A 27,480-nucleotide genomic window follows, 5' to 3' on the forward strand; every position below is an offset into this window, starting at 1 on the left:
TCGTCTCCAGAGAACATTAGACAGAGATCCACACCTACGGAGCAGGTCAGCTGAATGAACTGGATTTCCTGTTCACCAGTTGAATTAATAAACTGATGGTTGCTGTGGACCCAAATTGTTTGTCAATGAACAGACAACTTCAGTTTCTCATTTGAATATTAGCACAGAATCACTAGATTAAATGATAACAGAATCCCCTGAATCCTAACAGAGCAAGATAATGTCAATGTTCCTGGCCTTCCTATGGCTTCTCCAGGTCCTATTGAAATCAGGAATATTGAATAGAAGAGAAAAGGGAAGCTTTCTGAAACTCGTCTTAATATCAGAACAGCAGGCAATTCCTGTACTTCTGTCTTCTGTTATGACAGGGATAGAAATCATCATGTGTGTCAGGGAAATAATCCAATTTCCCTAAATTTTGGGTGCACGGTCTTTATTTAATACCAGGGGTTCCTCTCTACTATTCACACTGTTCCAGTTGGATTACGTTTTCTGGAAGAGTTTTCTGATTGATTTACATTTTAAAACACATTCGCTCCTCATCCTTTCTCTGAGCTGGGAGGCAGGCCAATTCAGGGAACACGCGTGAGGCCTGAGTCACGTCAGTCCCTGCTCTGAGCAGCTGGCTGTGAGGAGGCCCTGACAGACCCAGAACTCTTGTGTGGGAGAGCCTGAAAGCAGGACTCGCTATCTCAGTCATGGGTCTTAGCCCAGGGTCCCCATTTGGAGGAATGGCTCCCCCTCTGGTCTGCAGATCCCAGGAGGCAGCTGCTGCTTTGGGTGCAGCTCCACCTGTGGGATGAGCCCAAAAGGCAGTCACAGAGCAGACCCTTCCTCTGAGCTGCTGCCGGCCACCTAAGCGGTATTCCTTTGGTTTTTGCTTTCCTTAGCAGTAACATGAGGTCCCAGGCTGCACCACAGAGACATTCCAACGGCTGGCCTCCCTGGGAATGCCCTATGGAGGCCCCATTTCCTTACACTCTTCTCTGGAAAATAGTGACTTCTGTAGTCACCCAAAGAGTCTTCAGGGAATCTATGGAGGGGTGTCTTTAAAAAGAGCCCTAATGTCTTCACAAGAAATGGAAATGGATGTCTAGAACAAGTACCGAACAGGGTGAGGTTTTAAACTTCGTGGAATATGAGAAAATCACATTGGGATTGTCAAGAATATGATGCAATGGGAAAATAAGTCATCTAAAATACTGAATTGCACCAACGTTTTCTTCATTGACTAAGGCGATCATTGGATATCTCTCCATCATTCTGTTAATGTGATCCATTATAATGATTAATTTTTTTGAATGTGAAAACAACCTCACCTTCAGGAACTCAACTCTCTTTAATGGTTTTTGTGTCCATTTGCATTTCCCCAAGAATTTTCATTTCTTTATCTGAAGTGCTGGTGGATTTCTCTCATCCTCTTTCATTCTCTCCACCTTGCTGGAGTTTACCACGCATTCCAATGCAGACATCAGCATTGTGCTTCCTAGTAGAGAAGGCTGGGACCAAAGAAACAGGCAAACTGGGAGACGGAGGAGGTGGACATGGCATAGCTGTGAAGGAGACCAGGAACCTCACGTTTCAAGAAAAGCCACAATCTCCTTCATGAATAGAGATGCACAACTCATAAACAAATCGTAAGCAGAATGTAGTATAGCAAAGATGAGAAGATTTGTGATACTAAAGTGAACACGTACCTTGTGTTCAGATCCAATGACAACTCGTAGCATTTGCAGTTCACAAATGAGGAAAAGTAGTAGGATATTTCTTCAAAATGGTACTTTAAGGATGAAGGCTAAAAATTTCAATTTGGTGGCCTATTAATAAATACATGATGATTCTTTTTCGTTTTCCCTTATTTCTTCCTTAGTTCTATGATGCTACGCCCGGCATATTTGAGTGCCCAGTATCTACTCATTGGCTTATTGGAGGGCCATCCTTATCATAGAAGGACAAGCAGGTCAAAATTGTGTTGAGCTCTGTGGGGTCAAGAACACAAGACTGAGAGTCAAGGGACTGTGCGATAGGCCCACCTCTGCCACACACTAGACATACGACATAGGCAAGGAAGTCACCTGGCTCTGACCCTACACAGGCTTTGTCTGGAAGAGGTGTGCCTGGGTCCACAGAATCTCAAGGTTCCTCCATGTTGCTTGAACCTGTTAAAATAGTTCCTGCTCTCCAAAAGTTTGGTATCCAGGAGAAAAGTCAGCCATACCCGTGGATGATTCTGCTACCAAGCTAATGCTAAAAGTGGTTTAATAGAAGTGGAATGAAGTATTTGGAGAGATGGACTTTGGAAGTTTCTCTGAAATTCTCTAAAAAGGAGGCTTTTCTGGAATTGGACTTTAAGTCACGCTTAAGATGTTACAGAACTGTGGGGAAGGTGCAGAGCAAAGGAAAACCTTGATCAGAGCAGCAAAGCAGCGTTGCAATGCTTAGCATCCTCAGAAGCGGGAGTCACAGACGGTATTGGTGAGAAGTGAGCCCCTGGGAACGTGCCGGTTAGAATGCCTGGACAGAATGCAGAGCTAGGGGTTGGCCCAATGCTCTCAGTAATTCCATGTTCAGAGACACTTCTGATGCTCTTTTGTGTATCAGATCCTACAGATACATATTATTTCTGCCACACTTGAACTATTAAAGCATTCAGTGGTCAGTATTTTAAGTGGAACCATGCCTGACACTTCATAAATGCGATGTAACTGTTTTGAAATAGAAAGTAAATAACTTCCCACTATGCCTGCTCCCTTTCTTGATATGCTCCATGTGTTTCTTAATTTTCCCTACATCATTTGATCATAGGAGGCAATAACATAGCAGACTGGAATTCCTGTCCCAGCTCCAGAAAAAGGTCTTTGTTTGACTTATGAAGAATAAAGTTGTTTTATCTGTTGAGAAAGACATTAAAGATCACTTTGGTGCCTGCTAAGAGAGTTACTCTGCAGCAAATTATTCTGTGATCATGCATATTCACAAATTGGAAGTGTATTTATCAGATTAAGATAAAAATAACAACTTATACAATACCTCTTTTGGTATAACTAAGATTATCTTTTTATCAAGTAAAAGATTATCTTCCCATAGGTCTTTATGTATAATTGTGTAATAACTATAAAATTGGATATCTAAGCACTCGTGTGTACCAAAGGGTTCTTAGAATCAATAATTTGTAGTCAAGAAATGATGCCTCGGTTCTTCAGGTGGATTTCTAGAAGATTAAGTCCAAGGGAGGAGCCACGCAGTGATGGCTCCTTTCCTGCCCACTGAATCCATGCTCCCGACACTCTCCCATCAGCCCACAGTACCCCACTTACCTTCCTTCCACAGAAATTAGGAAAGAGGATGGGCAGTGGGTTCCTAATAGCTTACAACCAAAATGTACTATGAAATGGAACTCAGGGTTTCTAATGGGACAGACACCCATTTACTCTGAGAAGGCTGTGCTATTGAGGTTACGTGAACTTCTGGCGTATGCAATGTGAGGGTTACCTGCGGGAACTTCAATTTCATAAATGTGCGATGTCTGTGTGCGTATATTTGTTTGTTTTATGTACTTCAGGATGATCAAAGAAAATAACAAAGAAACTACACTACCAAACAGAAATTCTCTTCCCTTTCTTTCCTATTTTTTTTTCTTTTGATCGCGGTAACGTTGGATTATAACATTATATAGCTTTCAGATGTACATCGTAATATATTTAGAATTCTGTGTAGATTACATCATGTTCACCACCCAAAAACTAATTAATCCATCACCACACATGTGAGCCTAATTACCCCATTTGCCGTCCCCCCTCGCCCCTTCCCCTCTGGTAACCACCAATCCAATCTCTGTTGCTATGTGCTTGTTTGTCATTGTTTTTATCTTTTACTTATGAGTGAGGTCATATGGTATTTGCCTTTCTCCCTCTGACTTATTTCACTTAGCATACTACCCTCAAGGTTCATCCATGTTGTCACAGATGGCCGGATTTCATCATTTCTTATGGCTGAGTAGTATTACATTGTGTATATATCCCACATATTCTTTATCCATTCGTCCTTTTTGGGCACCTAGGTTGCTTCCAAGTCTTGGCTATTGTGAACAATGCTGCAATGAACATAGGGGTGCATGTATCTTTACGTATTTGTGTTTTCAAATTCTTTGGATAAATACCCAGCAGTGGAATAGCTGGATCCTATGGTATATCTATTTTTAATTTTCTGAGGATACTCCATACTGTTTTCCATAGTGGCTGCACCAGTTTGCACTCCCACCAGCAGTGTACGAGGGTTCCCTTCTCACCGCATCCTCTCCAACACTTGTTTCCTGTCTTGTTAATTATAGCCATTCTGACCGGAGTGAGGTGATACCTCATTGCACTTTTGATTTGCAATTCTCTGATAGCTAATGATGTTAAACATCTTTTCGTATGCCTGTTGGCCATCCATATGTCTTCTTTGGAGAAATCTCTGTTCAGATCTTTTGCCCATTTTTTAATTGGGTTGTTGGTGTTTTTGTTGTTGAGATGTATGAGTTCTTTGTATATTTTGGATATTAACCCCTTATCTGATATATGGTTTGCAAATATCTTCTCCCGATTCTTAGGTTGTCTTTTCTTTTTGTTGATGGTTTTCTTTGCTGTGCAGAAGGTTTTTAGTTTGATGTAGTACCATTTGTTCATTTTTTCTTTTGTTTCCCTTGCCTGGTCAGACACGATATTTGAAAATATGAGGCTAAGACTGATGTCAAAGAGCGTACTGCCTATGTTTTCTTCTAGAAGTTTCACAATTTCGGGTCCTACATTCAAGTCTTTAATCCATTTTGAGTTGATTTTGTGCATGCTGTAAGAAAATGATCTACTTTCATTCTTTTGCATGTGGCTGTCCGGTTTTCCCACCACCATTTACTGAAGAGACTCTCCTTTCTCCATTGTATGCTTTTGGCTCCCTTGTCGAATATTAGCTGTCCATAAATGTGTGGGTTTATTTCCGGGCTTTCCCTTCTCTTCCATTGATCTGTGTGTCTGTTTTTCTGCCAGTATCATGCTGTTTTGATTACTCTGGCTCTGTAGTATATTTTGAAGTCAGGGAGTGTGATATCTCCAGCTTTGTTCTTCTTTCTCAGGAATCCTTTGGCTATTCAGGGTCTTCTGTTGTTCCATATAAATTTTAGGAACTTTGTTCTATTTCTGTGAAAAGTGTTGTTGGAACTTTGATAGAGATTGCATTGAATCTATAGATTACTTTAAAAGTATGGACATTTTAACTGTGTTAATTCTTCCATTCCAAGAGCACAGAATATCTTTCCATTTCTTCATGTCTTCTTCGATTTCTATCAACAATGTTTTATAGTTTTCGGTGTACAGATCTTTCACCTCTTTGGTTAACTTTATTCCTAGGTATTTTATTCATTTTGTTGCAATTGTAAATGGGATTGAATTCTTAACTTCTCTTCCTGATACTTTGTTGTTAGTGTATAGAACACAACCGATTTTTGTATGTTGATTTTGTATCCCATGACTTGACTGTATTCATTTATTATTTCTAAAAGTTTTTTAGTGGATTCTTTAGGGTTTTCTATACATAAAATCATGTTGTCTGCAAAGAGTGGCATGACAGTTTCACTTCTTCTTTTCCAATATGGATCCCTTTTCTTTCTTTTTCTTGCCTGATTGCTCTGGCTGAGACTTCCAATACGATGTTAAATCACAGTGGTGAGAGCGGGCATCCTTGTCTGGGTCCTGTTCTTAGAGGGATAGCTTTCAGTTTTTCTCCATTGAGAATGATATTTGCTCTGGGTTTGTCATTTGTGGTCTTCATTATGTTGAGGTGTTCTCCTTCTATACCCATTTTATTTGGAGTTTTTATCATAAACGAATGCTGTATCTTGTAAAATGCTTTCTCTGCATCTATTGAGATGATCATGTGATGTTTATTCTCCATCTGTTAACGTAGTATATCATGTTGATTGATTTGCAGATGTTGAACCATCCCCGCATCCCTGACATAAATCTCACTTGATCCTGGTGTCTGATCTTTAATATACTGTTGTATTCGATTTGCTAGTATTTTGTTGAGGATTTTTGCAGTGATGTTCATCAGTGATATTGGCCTGTAATTTTCCTTTTTTGTGTTGTCCTTGTCTGGTCTCAGTATCAAGATAACGTTGGCTTCATTGAATGAGTTAAGAAGCTTCCCCTCCTCTTCAATTTTTTGGAAGAGTTTGAGAAGGATAGGTATTAAGTCTTCTTTGAATGTTTGATATAATTCACCAGGGAAGCCATTTGGTCCTGGACTTTTATTTTTGGGAAGGTTTTTGATTATTGTTTCAATCTCCTTACTGGTGATTGGTCTATTCAAATTCTCTATTTCTTCTTGATTCTGTCTTGGAAGGTTGTATGTTTCTAAGAATTTATCCATTTCTGCTAGCTTATCCAATTTGTTGACATATAGCTTTTCACAGTATTCTCTTATAATCTTTTTTATTTGTGAGGTGTCTGTTGTAATCTCTCCTCTTTCATTTCCGATTTTATTTGACCCTGTCTCTTCCTTTCTTGGTGAGTCTAGCTAAAGGTTTGTCAATTTTGTTTATCTTTTCAAAGAACCAGCTCTTGGTTTCATTGATTTTTTTCTTTTTTTAGTCTCTATTTATTTCTGCTCTTTTACTATTTCTAAAAGGCAATTTTGGGGCTGGCCTAGTGGTGCAGTGGTCAAGTTCACACATTCCGCTTCAGCGGCCCAGGTTTACCCGGTTGGATCCTGGGTGCAGACCTATGCACCACGTGTCAATCCATGCTGTGGCAGGTGTCCCACATATAAAGTAGAGGCAGATGGGCATGGATGTTAGTTCAGGGCCAGTCTTCCTCAGCAAAAAGAGGAGGACTGGTGGCAGATGTTAGCTCAGGGCTCATCTTCCTCAAAAAGAACAAAAATTAGAAAAAAATAAGTAAATAAAAGGCAATTTTAACTGAGTCTGAAGATAAATTGCAAGTTTTAAGATTGACTTTTGGACTAAATAATTCAATTAGTTGGTCAGAAATGGTTCCTTCTTAGTGTTTGTTGTCCAGAAGTAAAGCCAATCTAAAGTTACTTGTTATTAACATTAAAAAGTGAAGAATATTAAGTACTCACATAATTTACTACTAAAATGTAATTATATTTTAGAATTCTCTCCTGGATATTTAAATGCTATTAAGATATTCTAAGAAATCTGGTTATTGGCATATGGAAAGGATTACAAATTTACCAAAAGTCACATATATGAACATATTCAGGCAAAGAATCCAGAGAATTGATAATCTCAAAGCACATGAGAAGGAAATGAAAGAGGGCTAACTTCTCAAATAAATGAACCTAGTGAAATGAGAATACAGTATCCTTAAGATTTCAGATGAGAAAATAAAAACGAGAAAATAGAGGGACGGTTCTCTCTCCTGCCTCCCAAAAAAGCCCTAGAGAGGAGACCTGCCTTCTGCATCCTAAAAAGGAACAGCTAATCCTACAAAACTTCGACCTCTGTGGTTCTTCCACACCTAAGAAACAGCACTTTCTATTTTATTTTTTAAAAATTTCCAGGGTGGTGTTTCCTAATTAGGTGGGCATATGCCAAACTTTCTTTCCTCCTTGTAATGAGAATCCCTGCCATAGAATGTTACTGTTACTGATGGGAGGTATCTTTACTCTGCCAGGGTTTGGGCAGAAAAAGATGTAAATCACTGCTATAGAGACTCAGCTACAATAAAACATTGGCTCCTGTGGTCTGCATGTATCACATTAGAAGTCCAATTCTGATTTGTAAAAATTTGAGAAATTCAGAATACTTGAAAAAAAGGTATCATTTTATTTGTACACTTACAAAGTTGTACATAGAAACTTATGATACAGTTCTGTAAAACTGAAAGAACTCGCAGGGAAAAGGGAGCGTGTTATCTTTTAATAACTGATCATTAAGGAAGTTAGAGAAACAAAAACACAGTAACATGTTTAAAAAAATTAAGGAACATTTTCCAGGTACAAATTTTATAAATACAAAACAAATTCACAAATTACTTTGAATGCTAAATAAATATCTAGTTAATAAACTCAGACTTAACACCTCCAGCCCGCACTGGCACAGCACTTCAAGGACATAAAATTGGATCCATTCATGTATAGTGTTGAAAGAATGTGTTCATTAAACACTTCTTAGACATAAACACTTTTTTCTAAACTGTGCTATAACAGAAGATTTATCTGTGTAGACAAATCTCCCTTAATACCACACTTCTAAAAAAAAATCACCCATGACAAAATAAGTCATAGGTGAAAAAATATTTTCCAAGATATTGAGACACATGAATGATCTCAAAAATGTACAAAAACCTCTGTAAACCAGTACTGTATCCAATACATCTATCAAACTTATCAGATACCGAACAAAACTGTAGCAAAGGAAATCTTTCCTACATTCTCCTGAGTGCTTAATATTAAAATTGAGAATATAGTGCAGGCCACACTTCAAGGTGGTCAATCAGTTGTTATTGCTTTATACATATACGTCTGCTTTAGAGCATGATTTAATGTTCCATTTTCATGAACAATTTGTTTTCCTCAAATATATCCTTTAGAAGGACAAAGTTAGATTCGCGACTTTTTGGCAGCCGGTGGTGTGCTAACTTGATCCACACTGCCAGCTGTGACGTGGAGTCCAAGTTTTTGAGCCTGAATATGAAAAAATGCTTGAAGCCTAGTTCCAGCTTTTGCTTCACTTGTGTTACGAGGGTTGTATTCAAAGCAGTTCGAAAACATTAACTCAATATCATCGATAAACTCAGCTGGAAAGAAAAAACAAATGAGATTAGGATGAAAGTACATAAAGTATAAATATTATTTGTGTTTATATCATATCCGGAAACATTAAGAAAATGGAAGCCCACTTTTCTCTTTAGAAACTGAACACTCTGAAACAAGATAGCAGAACTGAAGCTTAAAACTGTTTAACTATAAATACTTTAAAACTGTTTTACTGAAACCATGCAATTATGTAATTAGATACATTATATAATTATACAGAACTTCTATTAGGATCAGATTCTGTAAAATGTCTTTAACTCATTCCATCCCCATCCATCTTTCATCTCTATATACACAAACATTTTAGGGACCTCCTGGGATGCCAGGTACACAATTACATTAGTATACATCATTGCAATCTCTTTAAACAAAAACAATTAGAGAAAAACATAAATTACTTACATGCTAATTTATATTCACATTTGTTCACTTTTTCACGAATTATATTTAAGGCAATGGGTTTTTTGATGATGTCATAATAGTCTGGGACCTGTAAAATAATTCAAATATATCTCTCCTATAAAAAGATCTATCAGAGATAAGCGATCAAATACATGAAGGTCTTGCACTTAAAAGCAACTGAATATTAGCCTCTGAATACTATTATTCCATTAAAACCACATAATACATTTCAGTCTCTATAATGTTGTAGAAGCCTATCTGATACTATAAAAAATGTTAATGTACTGTGAAGAGAAAAAGATTATGGTTTTGCCTGTGTGCTCTCTTCCTCTCTCTATAGATACATACATAGATCCATAAAAATTTCTTTAATGAGCATTATTGCATTTGTAATAAAGAGTAAAACGTATGTAACAAAACTTAATTCAGCACAAAAACTACTCAGGAAAAATGAGCTAGAGTCAAACTGAGATTTAATTTTTATAAGATGCTATTCAATGTTAATTAATCTTTCACATTCTTGCTCTAGATATCTCAAAGTAGAATTCTGGTGCTGTCACTTTTTCATTCAGAAAACCTCACCTAACCCTGACAAGTGAGACCCTGTATAATCTAGTTGTGTCTGAGCCTCTCTCACACCCCCTCTGCTCTATTCACACTACCTACCTGTCCCCATATTCTCATTTCTGGGTCTTAATCTTATCGTCCCCTCTTCCTGACATGTCCTTATTCCATTTCCCACTGTTAAAATTCCATCTTTCTTCAATGACCAGACCAAATAGTTCTTCCATTAAAAACTTTCTAATTCCTACTATTCCTTCCCTCTGAAATGCTCTCATCAATCTCTTTTTCTCCTCTATTTCTGAAAGACCACTGTAATTTCTCTTACAGCAGTGCATGCTGGCCTGTCTCTGCTATACCATATCACCTTCTGCCACACATATATAAGTAAGTATAGTGCCATCTCAGATCCCCTCGTTAGGTTAGGCCATCTCTGTTATTTAAGAGTACCCATCTTTTACATCAATGTTTCTCAAACTGTGGTCTCTGGGCCAGCACCATCAGCATCATCTGAGGACCTGTCAGTAATGCAAATGGTTGGGTATCATCCCAGACCTGTGAATCAGGAACTATAGGGTGGGGCCCAGTAATCTGTGTTTTAACAAGCCCTCCAGGTGATTATGGTATATGCTGAAATTTGAGAACCACTGTTTTACATAACAGAAATACGAATAATGGTAGTCGGTTGAATTAATTCTACTCATATTTATTACACAGAATAAAACATTCAGGTTATTTCAACACACTGTCATCATTTATAAGAATCAGTCACAGGATTGGAAGGGACTGAGGAGATTATGCTGTCTAACTTCATTTTTTCAACACAGGAACCAACTTTCCAAGAATTATTTTTTCCTCCAAAAAAAGGGAAGACAGTGACTAACAGGTGTTTTGACTACCTCGAAGTTGCCATGCAGACTAAATCAGATAATATACATTAATACATTTTACAAAGTCTAATAATATTACCTGGATTTTAGAAACAAGTTTCAAAAAAGGCCAGCTGTCATCATGCCGTACCAACTCCACAACAAGCTGTTCAAAAGCAGACAGTTCATGAACTCCTCCCTGTCGGCCTGAACTCCTTCGACTCAGAGTCACAGGAGAGGACTCTGAAGAAATAAGTAAATTAATTTTAGGTGATGACAAAGCAAAATATTTGATCACCACAAGCTAAACAGGGCATACAAACACAAACTAAATTCAAACAGGAAATTGACACTCTATCTACTGAGATGTCAAACTAACATTCCAAGAGAGACGAAAATCTGGACCAAATATTCACTATTTCCCTTTCAAGCTTAAAAATTTCCAGTTGAATTAAACATTCATTGGTAACACATTGTAGATAGAGTGTAATACAGAAGAAAATTCTAGAACACAAAGTTTGTAGATTGTTTTTTACTCCATTTTATTAAAAGTACATTTTCAAGTACAGTAAAATAAAAGTAAGCAATTCTCTAGTATTTCCTGAAACACATTCTTAGGAAAGTAATCTCCTCAGATCTATCTACCAGGCCTCTTTATAAATTACCTTGCATAAGAGAAAAGTAATTCTCAACGATGAAGTAAAAGATTGTTCACATAAATCTTAATTTTATATTAAGAATTTTCTTAAAGCAAAATGCTTTCTCATAACATCTACAGTGTGTATAATGAAATCTAAGATGTATGAATTAGAAAAGTAGTATAGTCCATATATTAATTCAAGTATTTAAATTCTCTACTCAAATGTAAATCTACACAATTCCCCCTTTATTTGTCCTTAGAACCAGGTTAGTAATTTCACAAATCGATTAACAACTAAAATACTTTTCAGCAGAGTTGCTTGAATGAAAATGTTTCAGGTGTATTATTTTTCCAAATAGCTTGGAGTTCAAACTGTGGAAGAGCAAAACAGGATGAATGAGATCTTGGTATAAAGTTACCTGATAGTCCCCCCAAACCTGACAGTTGGGTGATGGCATAAGCAGACGAAATGTTCTATTCTTTCACCAGCGAATTCCTTAATCTTGCCATGTGTTTGAATAATGCAATACAACCCATCTACCGTTCTTCAAAGAACAGTACCATTTTTGGAAATATAAAAGTTTTATTACTACTGACATTGAAAAAAAAAGGATAGGATTGAAGAGATAAATAGATAAAGAGATTATTATATGGGTAGATTACTATAAACAACCTTTATCAGAATTAAAAAGATAGCTAGTGATCACTGCCTAACATTATTACTGCCCCAACTCTCTCCCGCCTCCAAATTCAGTATGCCAGATAGGAACCTCACCGAATAACCTAATGTAGCTTATCTAGGTGATGATGGGTGGTATGTCTATTTTGAAGGAGGAAAAGGTGGAAAAGAATGAAATGTGTTATACTGAGACTGTTCAAATATTGGCCAAATTTCTCCATTAAAAACAGAACTCTGTTTGCAAATTTCTTACAACCAGCCTGTTATGCTAGTAGAAATACCAGTAATGTAGTTTACCTTTATTCCCCAAATAGCTGCCCCTTCAATGAATGTTATGTTTCTGGTCAGGCTGCTCCCTAACAACTTTTTTTTTGGTGAGGAAGATTGGTCCTGAGCTAACATGTGTGCCAATCTTCCTATATTTTGTCTGTGGGACCCTGGCACAGAATGGTTTTATGGGTGGTGCATAGGTCTGCGCCCAGGATCCAAACCTGTGAACCCTGGACAGCCGAAGCAGAGCACACAGACTTAACCACTATGCCAGCAGGCTGGCCCCAACAGCTGTGACAGACCTTAGTGACAGCCTTTGAAAAATAATCCAAAGTATCTCAACACTCAATCTTTCCAAATTATTCAATTTTCTTAGCTAAGGATAGTTTTAATTAGACTTTTTCGTACCTGTAGATTGTCTTTTCCTGCCTCTTCTCTTGGATTCACTATCTTGGAGACAAAGTTTTGAAACAACATTTAGAGATCTTGACTGCTCACTTGACTTTGTGGCAATAACTCTGAAGTTAGGGAAGTTGGGACTATTTTCTGGTGTATTATTAGCACTTTTCCTGCCTCTGCGTTTTCTACGCGGACTAAGTAGTTCCACAAATACATCTGCTTGCAGTGGGCCATGACTCTGGCGAGTAGAACGACTGGCAATTCTTAAAGATTTAGTTTCCGTAGGAGGAGCAGATTTGATCTTTCTCAGGCTTCTCCCAGTGGTTTTAGAGGGACCAGTTGTCTTGGGCGTACTCTGCTGACTCCTTGAAGTGTATCTTCCAGGATCCTGTCGTTGGCCACGACTTGAGAAAGAGGAGCTAAGTCTCCCTCTTGTTTTAATTGGCAATCTAACTTGCGGTCTTCCTCGTTTTGGTGGGCTATAAATATTGTTAGAAAACACAATTACTGTACAGAACAATGACGAACATATGATTACTTCCATTCTCCTTGTTCTACTACTCAGCCAATGAGTTCTACAGATTTACTTTTCTATATTACTGAGACTTATTCTATATTAAATTCTGTAAACTTAGAGCCAACAAATTTTTCATAGAAATCTAAAGTGTGCTTTCATATATTTCTTTGTAATGCAAAGGGAATATTGAATACTTTCTTGGTAACTCCAAGACATCATCATGAAAATGAAATCCTAAATTATGATAAACTATAATAAAGTCCTCAGGAGAACCAACACATGGACTTAACCATGGTGAAGAACTTAAGAGAGTGATGAATTAATCTTAAAATGCAAATCTTTTGTCTCCTTATGCTACAGGAGACTGTCATTTTTCATTACCATTGATATTGAGGTAACCTACAGTTTTGGCCAGAGGCTGCCACCAAAGTAGGCCTTAAACCTGTGGTTCCTGAATACCAAGCCAAGAATCTCTTTGCCATCTTAGATTCTTACTGAAAAATACAAACTTAGATTCAATCTTTTAATTGCCTTTAAGTTGCAGATAAGGATGAAGCCATCCCAGTAAGCCTCCTTTTATTCATCTTCCCACATCCCTGGACTTCCAGTTTACCTAACACATTGCCAACAATTCTCCAAATTTTCTATTATCTTTATGCTTAACACAATACTGCCCTTACAAGCGACAGAGAAAATGGCTCCTGCTAGTCGGAGCTATTACAAAACAATGACTTATTTAAAATAGATGGGGTGGCTCTCCCTAGTTATCTTCCTCAGACTGTGGCCTTTTGTATTCTGTCAGCTCTAAGTTGCCCTCGTTTCACATTCACTTTCCTGATTCCACATGAATGGGAATGTTCAAATGTTAAAAATGGGGGGAGGCCTTAGGGACAAATAAGGGGAGATTCCCCCAGTGCTGCCACAGCTGGAATAACCAGGCCCCCAACCCATTCGTTAGGCCTCGGTGACATAACTCGCTAAATTGCAGAGCACTTGGTTACACGGTAGTATAGAAGTTGTTTCTGGGTGCTGATGTGGTAGGAGTATAAAAATACAATGTGTTTCCTGGCATCTCTCTCTCTGTAGACTGTCAAGATCACCAATATTTGGGTATAACCCTTGAGAAGGTAAGTGAGGCACTGGGAAGCTACGTTATCTTTATCTCATGAATACCCTCTGGACTGCTTATTTGCTGCTTGAGGCATAAAATTAAGTAAAATCAACCTTGATGTGGGTGTGAATTGGCATTCCTGTCCAAACTTGAACTCATACTTGATTTTACGATCTGGCTAAACTCACACAGGTACTATACTCCCTTGTGAATAATTTCAAATGTTTGTAATACGTAAGGCAAGGGTAACTTCAGACCACTATATTACATAGCGATTTAAAAAAAATTATGGACTCCAACCATTCCACTTGTATTTGAATAGTCAAGAGATTATCTAGTGAAGACTCACCAACTCTTATTTTATTGCTTGTTAGGACTTACCTGATGTCTTCCTCTTCTTGGGAGTCGTCTTCATCTTGTTCTACCTCATATTCTTCCTCTTCACTTTGACCCTCTTCATCATCATCATCAACTTCAACATCCTCACCTTCCATACTGTCTTCCATCTCTTCATCACTTTCCAAAGATGGTCTCTGCCTAGAGGAGAGTCTTCTAGAACGTTGCTTTGGCCGACACTCTGGACAAAACCAATCTCCTTCAGGCACAGTCTGGCAAATCACATAAATGATCGTTAATCATCAGTCACTCAAAATCTCAATGTCTTAATTCTAATCAGAGAAGTAGAAGAAGAAAACATACCTTGAGCTTTGGTCGAACACAGTAGGTATGATGGCCCCGATCACAGCCATCACAAAGGACCATGTTTTCAGCATCACCCTTCTTTCGGCATATCTTGCAACGAGCATTCAGTATAGATTTAGACCATATCACACTACGATCCAAGGTGGAGAGATGAAGAAAGACTTGGGATAGACTAGCAGAAGAAAGGAGAGACTCTCTCCAGCGGTCCAGGACTGTTTTATAAGAACGCCCACTGTCGCTGGCATCTTAAATGAAGAAGGAAAGTGATGAAAGTTTCCAGAAAAACCCTAGACATCTCCCAGAGGTATTTTCTTGATAGTTTAGACAAGCTAGATTTTACCATTCTTCTCTTCTAATGCTTAACAAAAAGACTGTGTTGATATTAAAAAAAATATTTAAAGAAAATATTTGCTGAGCCATATCTTGTTTGTGACATAAGGAATTACTTAAATCTGTAAATCAAATGCTTGGGGATTTCAATAGTTAAAAGATAAAAATAACTCAGGCAATGTGTTCTTAATCTAGTCTTTGTATCAAATCTTGATCTAATTCAGAAAACTGGCTAAATATGATTATGAGGCAACTACTATTCATTTGAATCAAGAATGTTACTTCCTCATTTTCAGATAAAAGATGGACTGCTCTCTAAGTTAAACAGCAATCACATATGAGGTTTCTTTTGGGGCTGATGAAAATGTTCTAAAGTTAGTTAGTTGTGGATGGCTGTACACTGTGAATATACTCAAAACCACTGAAGTGTATGCTTTAAAAGGGTGAATTTTACTTATGTGATTCTATCTCAATGCTGTTAATGAAAATATCAATTATGTATAAATGCCAACTATATTGTCTATCTCTAAGAAAATATTATTTTTAAAATGATGTAAGTTAATACCCCCTAAAAAGACCTTTCAGCACCAATATTCATACAGAAACATTTGAAACCTTCTGTCATTAATAACATCATTCTTTTGTGTTCTGGGCTAAAAAATCTATTAAGAGTCATTTGGCTAGGTGTCATTAATCTAGCCACCCTATCATTTTATACTGGCATGCGATTTCCACCTTCAATTAATCTTCAATATTGCTACCACCTTAGTTTTCCTAAGACATTATACTTAATTATGAAGGGCCTACCACATCAAAATTCTGCAAAGTATATAAGACTCCATACATAGTTTAGTCCTATCATGCCATATTTCCTACTATTATCCTCAAATAAAACCTCTTGGGCAGTAGCATAATGGTTAAGAGAACCATTATGCGTGGGCTCTAGAGTCAGTTTGCCTTGAGATGAGTCCTAGTTCCCCTATGTGAGCTTGGGCAAGTTACTTAACACCTCTGTGCCTCAGGTTCCTCAACGGTAATATGTGGATAGCATCTATTTCCAAGGGTTGTCAGAAGATTAAACAAGATAATACACATAAGACATGTAAACTGTCTGTCACAGAGTAAACGCTACTATTATCATTATTCCTGCATTATATTGCTCCTCCTATATGCAGCACTTTAGAAGACATGAAACAAGTTTATTGTATGGTCCCTACCTTTAAGAAATTTTTAATATAGCTGGGAAGTCATAAAGCAACACACCTGCCAAACACTAGTAGATCTTGAGCTCGTGTGTGACTGCTTGGTAGGGTGAGAGAGACAGGACAGGAAACCTAAGGCCCAATCAACGTTTTGGTGAGCGTTCACCTAAAAACCTAGGACCCCCAAGGGCTACACTTTCAAGCGTCAGGGTAGAAAAGGGTACCACGGAAAAAGACAGAAGTAGCAAGGAAATCTGTTTATCTGGATCTTGGTGTTGGGTGGACAGGGGAAATAAATCTACCCTGAGAATACGTAACTACCAGCAAATCCTTGAACAGGTTTAAAACCTGAGAAACACAGGCTAAGATTTTAAAGTGGTCCACAGTTGGTAGTGACTTCGGGTGAATGGTGGAAACAAATAAAAATCTTTGCAAATTCTCTCTGAAGAAATTTCCATAGATCAAGTTCTGAGGAATGAGAGTTAACAGTCAAAACCCACAGGCACACGTGGAAACAAAATACTATAAGCAAGAGCCAGCAGAATCTGACCCATAAAGACTGAAGATATTAGAATTAGAGAAAATAAATAACTATCTTTAATATGTTTTAAGAAGTAAAAGTTTGAAAATATAAGTAAATAACCAACCAGTATGAAAAAGCCTCAGAACTTCTAAAAATAACTGAGATTAATAACTCACTGGGAGAGGGAAAAAAATGGATGGGTCAAATGGCTCTTAGGACAAAGCTAAAGAGAAATGTTAGTGAGTGGGAAATAAATTCAATAATATAGACCATTTGATTTATTTATACTCTCTCATTGTGAGCTTTCTACTTATCTTGGTTTTTTGATATAAGGGTTCATGAAAACTTCTGGCCTTAGTGGAACCTCCAAGGAAGGAGCAAACAAGAATTGCTAGTTCAAAGACCTTGAAGATATCTTTCTGGATAAACCATTCATTCTTCAAAGGGGCATTCTTATTGCCAATGGCACGAAATAAGGTTGCAGAGGCCAATGTGGAAGAGTGGGAGAGAACAACAAATTATGAAGAACCTTTGGATCCTTGCAAGTCAGTTTGAATGGTTTTTAACTCAACGGTTGGTGAAACACTATAGCTTTTGATAAAGAGGTGCTTTAAGAAAACTAAACGAGTGCTGGGTTCAAAGTCCAATTTTTATCCCACCTACTCTTACCCACTTTAAAAAATTCTAAACATAAAATATAAATATAGATGGATGTCCACATTTTTCTACTTTCATATAGTACTTGAATAACGATAAACAGTGTATACAATTGATTCCATTTTTCTGTTAATTGTTTTCTTATCTTGATCCTTGCTTCTTCTCCCGATTATACAACTCTCATTGGCAGAAATGTCATTTCTCTTTTATCTTCCATTATGCTAGCACAGATAAAGCAAATCCAAGGCTTTCCTTCAAAAGCTAAATATGCAAACCAGTATTCAGCAATATAGGAAGTAAAATCATGGTTTTTTAAAAGGACAAAGTTCTTTAAAAAGTTAAAAATTTACCATCTCTCACACTAGATTGATCTTCCTCTCTCTTTTCCTTGTCCTTTTGTTTTCTATCTCCCTTTTGACCTTTATTAATTTCTGTGTTACCTAATTTCAAATTGATAAAGTTAGTTTGAGAGGTTTTTCTCATAGCTTAAGGGTTTAACCATAAGCATGACTTTATAAATGATGAAATTATTAACCTAAACAAACAATTCTCAGAGATCTTACCTAAAATAATTAATTGAAATATGATTATCTTCCCCAAGTTAAAAAAGCCCAATTTTATCAATAGGATTAATCACTAGAATAAAATGGACATACTTGTACTTTTAAATTTTTCTTATTTCACTTATTTTTTAAGATCCCAAATTAAAATTGTTTCTTCTATATCTCTCAGGATGAAATGAATGTTCTAACACTGCTGTATACAAACCAGCATAAGGAACACTATAGCTCTCAGCTCTCATATAACCTACTAGACATAAATTGTAACATCTCCCAGTGGTAACTGTTTTCCTTTTTCTAAATATTTAATAAGATGTACTGATGAAAATACAGACACACCAAACAATTTGATGTTTTTCTCCTTGAAATTATAAACAACTGTAATTGATGGCAATTTCAGAAGTAGAAAAATCAGCAGAATTGCATTTTATCCCTCATCCCTTTTGGAATCACAAGATTAATGAGTAGTAGTAATAGCTTACATTTATGAGAGCTACATGATTTATAACTTTTAATTGAAATTTTAATTGAGTAATTGTAGATTCACATGTGGTTGTACAAAATACAGAGAGATTCCCTGTACACATAATTTGATTTAGACACAGAAAATATTAAGAAATACTGAAGACTGGGTAACAGTGATATAAGAAATACAAACTCTAATATCTTCGTAAGCTGTGATCATATGTATTTCATTTCTTACCACTGGTACTTTCAACATGAAAAGTGAGTTACTAAGCTCATGGTGGAATTATCAATTTATAAAAAGTATGAATAGGCTTATTAGAACAATGAGATACTGGCCACAAGCTCTTCAATTTAAAAATAGACATTTTACAAATATATTCACATGCCAAAATTGCTCTGATAGCACCATCTATTTATGAAATCTCTGTTTTTACTACTCAACAAGGTAATATTCAAATAATTTTTGAAGGATTTTAGTCTATTCAAGTTGCCCTCTCAATATGAGACCAAAAGACATGGTTTTAAAAAACTGTTCATTCTGATACCCCACTACTGAGATATAAACTTTCTTGATACAATGAATTATAAATTAATTCAACATTTCAGAAAGACCACAGGAAAGTAAAGGCAGTTATGACATGAAAATTGATTTAGAACTTGAAAGACATATGACTAAAGACATGATTATGTTCCTGGATTATTAGTCCCTAAATGCATATTTGTTTAATGAATTGTTGAAACATGATCCAGACAGTATTATTTCTATCATCCTAACTATAAATTATAGAGCATTTCTTCATCTGCGTACCCTTTAACACTTGATATTTTTGATTTAGCACTTCTTACACAGTGCTCAGGTTAGTGACTCACATTATTAAACCATAGCCCTAATGGTGGATATTTGAGTACCTTCTTTGGGGTTCTGTTTTAAATAACAACAACAAAAAATTTATGTATAATCTTTGATTATTCAGGGTCTGGCTAATCACAGGTTTTGGGTAATCTTTCTTTTGATGAAACTTTCACAAAACAAGAGGTTGACAGAAACAGTTAAAAAGACATTATTTAAAACGAATAATTATCTAGAATAAATTTTTAAAAATAGTATTTAAGTATTATTTAAAAAATAAATTTCACCTGAAAGAATATTTTAAGTGAATTCTTTATGAAATGAAAGTACAAACTCAAATTAGTCAATCAATTTCATTATGTCAGCCAATAAAATTCTATTAATTAAAGGGAAATTTCAAAATCATTTAAAACATAACTAATATTTTGAACCAAAATCAGATACATACCAAGCGGAGCTTTGAGAAAACGCCGCTCAATGCCCTGCTCTATTTGAAACAGTGCCATTGCCAGATGGTGAACCACGGTGCTCACCGACTGTGGCGTACTTGCAGTAGTTGAGACAGTACTTGGAGTTTCTGTTTTTACGCCCAAAAGTCTACAATTAAAACAATGAAGTGTTTATGATACTTAAACACACTATTAGGTGAAACTTGAATACACTCGTTCATCCAAAAGCTTACTTACACCTGTGTAAGAAACAGTTTCCTCAATCTCAAGGAACTCTCATAAGCTAGTAGGAAAGGGAGATAAATACACGAATCAAAAGTTAAACTAAATATTAAGTCATTTAAGGAGGTCAGAAGGGCAAATATTTGGAGGAGGAAAGACGGATGAGATATGGCTTAGGGGAAAGGTTTCAGAGAGGCGACACTGTGACGGGCCTTAAAGGATAAGAATCTCAGGCAGTTTCTCTTGCTTCAGTTTTTACTGGGTAGGACGCTTACTGCTGCCTCCTAACTAGGTCCTCAGCCTCCAATCTTACCGCCTTTGCAACACATCTCCATGCTGCAGCTAAAATGATCCTTTCAAGGTACGAGTCCGTTCTCTGAGAGCCTCTGGTATGCGGTCTTCCCTCCCAGTCTCACATCCTCTCCACTTTAGGGCTCAGGTTTGCAGTCACCTCCTCAAACACTCACTTGCTGTCCTCCATGTTCTACCATGACAAGCAGCCTCCACGATATACCACAATCGACTGGGCATGTACTTTTACCAGACTCCTACCCTGTTCTCTAATTGCTACTTCGTGTCTCTCCACCATTTCCTTCTAGATAATAAACTCCTTAAGCGCAGATACTATCCAAAATAACTCTGAAAAGCAGAAGTATCTATCTATAGATATACAGACAGAGGTTCTGATTAATAGTTCAAATAATATTTAAGTCTACCATAATTTATCAAGTTTTCCTACAGAAAAAAAAGGGTAGTATAAAGTTATTTTCTGAAGTTAATAAAATCTTAAGTTCAAAGACTTTTTTTTAAACTTGAGAAATTATCATTATCCTAATAAGTCGTCTTCCGGCTGCACTAGTACAAACTGGAGTAACAAAGAGCCTGAGGTTTAACAAAATCATCACTTGAGCAGTTACAAATATTAAAGTCTTCACGACAAGATTTTAAAACAATTTTTTGAAGAAAAAGAAACATTTACTTAAAAAAACTTGTAAGTAAAGCAGCAAGGAAAAGTGATGGTTACTTTAAAAAAATCCTTTTTGTACCTGTCTTTTACTATGACCTTCGTTTGCTCATCGATTTCCACCTCTTCTACATCTTCATTCACAGTTTTAATTATCCCATTTTCCTTGTTTTCCTCACTTAACAGCTCATACCGTCCACTTTCTAATGCTGATCTCCAGATGTGTCGATCTGTAACCTGTAACAAAACCCAAATTTACTAACCCTGAAAAAAGGCGTATGTTGTTCCTAAGAAGTATGAGGTTCAATGTACATATGAAAAATTCATGAATATTCTAGAACAGATTGTGAATCAAAAAGGGATCTAAAAATAAGGTTACTAAGTGGCCAAAATGGAATTCGTGTCATTCATAGATGGAAGCTTTAATTCCTTACTCTCTATATAGGGAAATCATAAACAATTCTAAGATTGGTCACCTGACAGTAGCAAAAAAAGTGACAAATGATAGCAAAGGAATGAACAGAACACACATATCAAGCATGAATTACTTACAGATTTTAAAAAGGTAACAAAGAAACCAATAAACAAACCAGACTCAGCAGAGCAGGCAGGAGCTGGTCAAGGAAGAAGAAAATATCCTTACACATTTCAACATCTCGGATGAAAACACCATAAAACAGATTTTAAAAATACTAAAAATAACTATTTTAAAAGTCAATTATGTTCATTAAATTCCATTTAAGAAAGCAGATAGTCATATTTAAGAAAGATTTCTATCCATATAGAAACATTTTGATACAAGGGAATAAACAAGTTTTCATAAAAAATGTATCCCTTCGTGGTATTTACTCAAAACACACATGCCTTGCCTATATCAAATAAATTAACAAATATGACCAAAATTCTGGTAATTAGGTAAACAAAAAGTGGGACCAGGTACAAACCTTGATTGCTCCTAATGTCCCTTGGTAGATTCTGTCTTCAATATCCAACAGAAAGTCTCTCAGCCTCAATTCAAGCTGCCTTTCTGCAGACATCTGCGATGGGTCATATGCATTGGAGGATCTCCCTCGACTATATGTAGGCTTGCTATCAGTCTGAGCTTTGTCTGAAATAGTCATCAAATATCTTTATTATGATTTTCTTATTAAAAAATTCAATTACCTCATGTGACTGTTATGATTGTGAGATAATGGATATAAAAACACAGTAAATCCTTGAGTGCAGGAAAAAAAAGTATGGGGGAGAAAATGTTTGCATATCATACATCTGATAAGGGACTTGTATCTAGAATATATAAAGAACTCTTACAACTCAATAGAAGGACAAATAATCCAATAAAAAATCCAATAAATAGGGGCCAGTCTGGTGGCTCAGCGGTTAAGTGCACATGTTCCACTTTGGTGGTCCGGGGTTTGCCGGTTCAGATCCCAGGTGCGGGCATGGCACCGCCTGGCAAGTCATGCTGTGGTAGGCATCCCACATATAAAGTAGAGGAAGACGGGCATGGACGTTAGCTCAGGGCCAGTCTTCCTCAGCAAAAAGAGGAGGATTGGCAGCAGATATTAGCTCAGGGCTAATCGTCCTCAAAAAAAAAAAAAATCCAATAAATAAAAAAGATCTGAATAGACTTTTAATGAAGATATACAAATGGTCACTAAGACCATGAAGAGATGCTCAACGTCATTAGTCATTTGGAAAATGCACATCAAAACCACAATGAAGTACCACTTCACACCTCTAGGATGGCTAGATTCAAAAAGTCAGATATTAACAAGTGTTGACAAGGACGTGAAGAAATTTTAACCCTCATACACTGCTGGCAGGAGTATAAAATGGTGTAGCCCCTTTGGGAAACAGTCTGGAAATTCTTCAAACAATTAAATAGAATTACCATATGACCCAGTAATTTCACTCTTAGGTATACACTCAAAGAAATGAAAACATATGTTGACACAAAAACTTGTATGCAAATATTTATAGCAGCATATCCATAATAGCCAAAAGGTAGAAACAGCAGAAATGTCCACCAACTAACATATGGGTAAATAAAACGTGGTATATATGTACAATGGAACATTATTTGGCCATAAAAATGAATGAAGTATTGATATATGCTACAACTTAGATAAACCCTGAAAACATTATGCTAAGTGAAAGCAGTCAGTCATAAAAGACCACATATTATATGATACCACTCAGATAAAATGTTCAGACAGGAAATTTACAGAGACAGAAAATAGATTTGCGATTGCTTAGGTCTATGGGGGGATGGTAGCTAAAGGGTTTGGGGTTCCTTTTTGAGGTGGTGAAAATGTTCTAAAATTGACCATGTGATGGCTGCACATACCTGAATATACTAAAAACCAGTCAACTGTACACTCTAAATGGGTGAATTGTACGGTGTATAAATTAAATCTCAGTAAAGCTGTTAAAAAAATAACTGTGATCTACAGTTTTTAACCCTGAAGAGAACTAAGTAGTCATGGTACTATGCCCCTAAATTTAAGCATTCTCTACCCAGAGACTCTCATTTAGTAATATAAAACACCTAAAAAGTCCTACTGTTTTCTCTTATCTGTCATCAACGAACCAGCCATCAAATAGGAAATGTTGCTACCTGATCTGCCCTTGCAGCCAATCTCCAAGGAAGCGATCACTAATGGAACCTGTCCCTGGACCCTCAGCCAAACCCTTAGGGCATGTCCTCACTCACTCTCAGTATCTCTAACACTGATGGCAACCATAGCACTCTGGGTATTCGGAGTCTACCGATCAAAAGGCATGAGATCAGGAAGAGTATGTATCTTCTCACATTGCTAGATGTGCTCCTCACACCCCAAATGGAACCCAGGGGAATCTAGAGAACCCTGTTTCTGTAACCTGTAAACTGAAAGCATGGTCCAAATGAAAGATAAAGTGTTTTAAATATAGCTCTAATAGTGTGAAACATGTTTATTCCTGAACCAGAGATTATGTGGAGAGAAAAATAAAGGAAATAGTTTTCATTGAAAATTTACCTGAAAAATGAAATTTCTCTTCAGAAAAACGGGCTAGCTGCGCACATATTCTGCTTTTCTCCTGCAACAAAGTTTCTTTTAAGGCACTTTCTCTATGTCCTCTAGAATTAAGAGCTTCAATAAGCTGGTCTAGCTGTTCACAAGAACTGTAAAAGCACCACCGATTTGGCTTATGCACTGGTTTTGGCAGCTGCACAGAATCATCACATGGACCTTGGTCAATGTTGGAGGTAGATGCAGACATCAAAGACTCTCCAGTTTGAGTGGATACCTGAGGATCTTGAGACTGTACATTGTTCTGAAATGAAGAAGGTCTAGGCAACAGCATGTCTTCAGTAAGACCAGAATAATCCTCTTCAATAAACAACCCAGGAATAGAAGGGAAAATCCAGTATCGCCTGTACATGCGGTCGCGGCCCAAGGGGAAGATATTGGTACATGCTATGGCACTTTGGATTTTTTCTAAGAGCTCTTTCTCTTTTCGTTGGTGTTCCTGTTTTAAAGCTTCTTCTTCATCAGCAGTAAGAGACTCCCTTATTACACAGCTGACCTCTTCTTGCCTTGTAAATTCTTTGAATCCGTTTTGTCCCCTTTTCCCTGTAGTTGAAACAATATTTGATCATCATCATCATATTTTAAGTTTTCATTAGAAAAATATGATACAAAGCTACCTGAAGTGTTATGTGTTATGGACTGAATTGTATACCCCCTAAATTCACAGGTTGAAATCCTAAACCCCACTATGACAGAATTTGAAGACAGGGACTCTAAGGAGGTAATTAAGGTTAAATGAGATCGTAAGGGTGAGGACCTAATCCAACAGAACTAGTGTCCTTTTAAGAAGAGGAAGAGAGACCAGAGCATGGTCTCTCCCCAACTAGTGGGCACAGAGGAAAGGTCACGTGAGGACACAGTGAGAACGCGCTATCTGCAAGCTGAGGAGAGAGGCCTCACCAGAAATCAACCCTGCTGGCACCTTGATCTTGGACTTCCTGCCTCCAGGACTGTGAGAAAATAAATTTCTGTTGTTTAAGCCACCTTGTCTGAGGTATTTTGTTATTGCAGTACAAACAGACTTAATACACTATGTTGATAAGAACCTGGTACACAAATATAAAAGGACACACAAAAATCTGCCCTCTCCATACTGGAGAGTGAGGTAGTGTCTGTTAGTTATTCTGCAACATACATTCAGTCCTTCCTCTAAGGCAGGAGTCAGTAAACTACTTCTGTAAAGGGCTAGATACTAAATATTTTAGGCTTTGTGGGTCATATGGTTTCTGTCGCAGCTATTCAACTCTGACATTGTAGCATGAAGGCAGCCACAGACAATACATAAATGAATGAGCATGGCTGTGTTCAATAAAACTTTATTTATGGTCACCGAAATCTGAATTTCATATAATTTTTACATGCCATAAATTATCACTTTTTAAAATTTTTTTCAACTATTTAAAAAAGTAAAAACCAATTTTGGCTCATGGGTTATATAAAAAACAGGCGGCATTGCAGATTTGGCCAGTGGGCTGTAGTTTACTAACCACTGCTTTAAGGTTACAGAATCCCTAAGTTTTAGCTGGGCACCCTGCAATCCTAAAGAACGACATTTCCCAGACCCTCTTTCCCCAGTAGGCATGGCTGCACGAGAAACTTCTGGTGAAAGAGATGGGAGCAGAAGCATTATATGTAACCTCTGGGTTGTGCCTCTTTCTTCTTTCCCTCTTCCAACTAGCTAGAATGGAGACATGGTGATAAATCATTTTTGGACATGAGGATGGGAGCAAAACCCTAAGGATGTCAGCACCAACAAGACAGAAAGAGCCTATATTCCTGGTGACCTGCCTGGCCTTTTATGATGTGCTGAAGAATTAAACTCTCTTGTTTCAGTCACTGTCATATTGCTGAAATGGTTGGGGAGTGTTTCTCCCATTTCTTTTGCTTGAAAGAGTCTGTATAAGATTGAAATTATCTGCTTCTTTAAAATTTGGCAGAATTCATCTATAAGTTGTCCAGGACTGATGTTTCCTTGTAGGAAAATTTTTAATACTGATTCAAGATCCTTAATGGTTTAAGACCACTCACATTTTTAATTTTTTCATGAATCCATTTTTATAATTTATATTTTTCTAAGATTTTGTCATTTTTGCCTCCATTTTCAAATTTATTCCCATAAAATTTGCATATATTGTCCCCTTATTTTTAAATTTCTACTCTGTAATTATGTTGCTTTCCTTTTCAGTCTTAATTTTGTTTATTGTGACTCCACCTCCCAAAATCAATTTCAACAAAGATTTGTCTAATCTGTCTTTTTGAAAGAACAAACTTTTGGCTTTGTTCTTCTTCTCTACTGTAGTTTTATTTTCTCTTAATTTCTACTTGTCTCTATTGTTTCCTTATTTCCTTATATTTGGGGGATTATTCTACTTTCTACCTCTAACTTCTTAAAAGAATGCCTACCTCACTGTACCCTTTTTTATAATATGTATCAAAGCTATAAATTTTCCTCTAAATAGAGGGACTGTTTCTGACAAGTGTTAATATGCAGTATTGATTAGTTTAAAATATTTTCTAGTTTCCATTTTGGTTTCTCCTTTGATCCATTACTTAGAGGTATGTTTTAAAACTCTAATCATATGAGGTTTATTTGTTTTGGATTTCTAAATCAATTGCATTGTAATCAGAGAATATAGCCTCCATGATATGGGAGACTTTCTGTTTACTTATAATAACCATTTAGAAAACAATGTATGGGGCCAGCCCCATGGCGTAGTGGTTAAGTTTGGTGTGTTCCACTTTGGTGGCCTGGGTTGGCAGGCTTGGATCCGGTGCGCAGACCTACACCACTCAGCAGCCACGTTGTGGTGGTGACCCACATATAAAGTAGAGAAAGACTGGCATAGATGTTAGCTCAGGAGTAATCTTCCTCAAGAAAAAAATGAGGATGATTGGCAAGAGATGTTAGCTCAGGGCTAATCTTCCCCAGCAAAAAAAAAAGAAGAAGAAGAAGAATGTAGAAAAAAGATACCATTCAAATTACAGGCACACAATAAATGTAAGGATTTCCTTCAACAGTTATCAAATGAAGACGGTTAAAGTTCTTCAGAAGTAATTTGTATCAAAAAATATATTCTCTTTGATCCAGCAATTTATGGAATTATTTTAAGGTGGTAGAGATTCCCATTCTCAGCAATATGACACAAATTACAAGCATTACTGATCTTTCTATCACTAACATTGAAGAGGCATTCAATGTATGCTGAATGAGTAC

The 27,480-nt window shown here is 36.8% G+C and overlaps 1 protein-coding gene across 4 annotated transcripts in view; it reads right to left on the bottom strand.

The window, feature by feature from the left end:
• Nucleotides 1-7,805: 7,805 nt before the first annotated feature.
• The window catches only part of BAZ1A (bromodomain adjacent to zinc finger domain 1A), an 83,630-nt gene continuing 63,955 nt past the window's right edge, over nucleotides 7,806-27,480 (bottom strand). For 3 of the 4 annotated variants that reach the window (XM_070242040.1, XM_070242039.1, XM_023623916.2), the window contains 10 exons: nucleotides 24,213-24,809; nucleotides 22,137-22,300; nucleotides 21,275-21,429; nucleotides 20,006-20,154; nucleotides 14,965-15,212; nucleotides 14,647-14,873; nucleotides 12,647-13,116; nucleotides 10,750-10,892; nucleotides 9,220-9,307; nucleotides 7,806-8,798 (listed from right to left, as the gene is read on the bottom strand). In XM_070242040.1, coding sequence (XP_070098141.1) covers nucleotides 8,602-8,798; nucleotides 9,220-9,307; nucleotides 10,750-10,892; nucleotides 12,647-13,116; nucleotides 14,647-14,873; nucleotides 14,965-15,212; nucleotides 20,006-20,154; nucleotides 21,275-21,429; nucleotides 22,137-22,300; nucleotides 24,213-24,809 — 2,438 coding nt within the window. In that variant the 3' untranslated portion in view covers nucleotides 7,806-8,601. Of the gene's footprint in view, nucleotides 8,799-9,219; nucleotides 9,308-10,749; nucleotides 10,893-11,174; nucleotides 11,662-12,646; nucleotides 13,117-14,646; nucleotides 14,874-14,964; nucleotides 15,213-20,005; nucleotides 20,155-21,274; nucleotides 21,430-22,136; nucleotides 22,301-24,212; nucleotides 24,810-27,480 lie in introns of those variants that run through there. The other variant, XM_070242042.1, reaches the window with a different exon arrangement.

This window comes from Equus caballus, chromosome 1, assembly GCF_041296265.1.
Source record: "Equus caballus isolate H_3958 breed thoroughbred chromosome 1, TB-T2T, whole genome shotgun sequence".
NCBI lineage: Eukaryota > Metazoa > Chordata > Mammalia > Perissodactyla > Equidae > Equus > Equus caballus.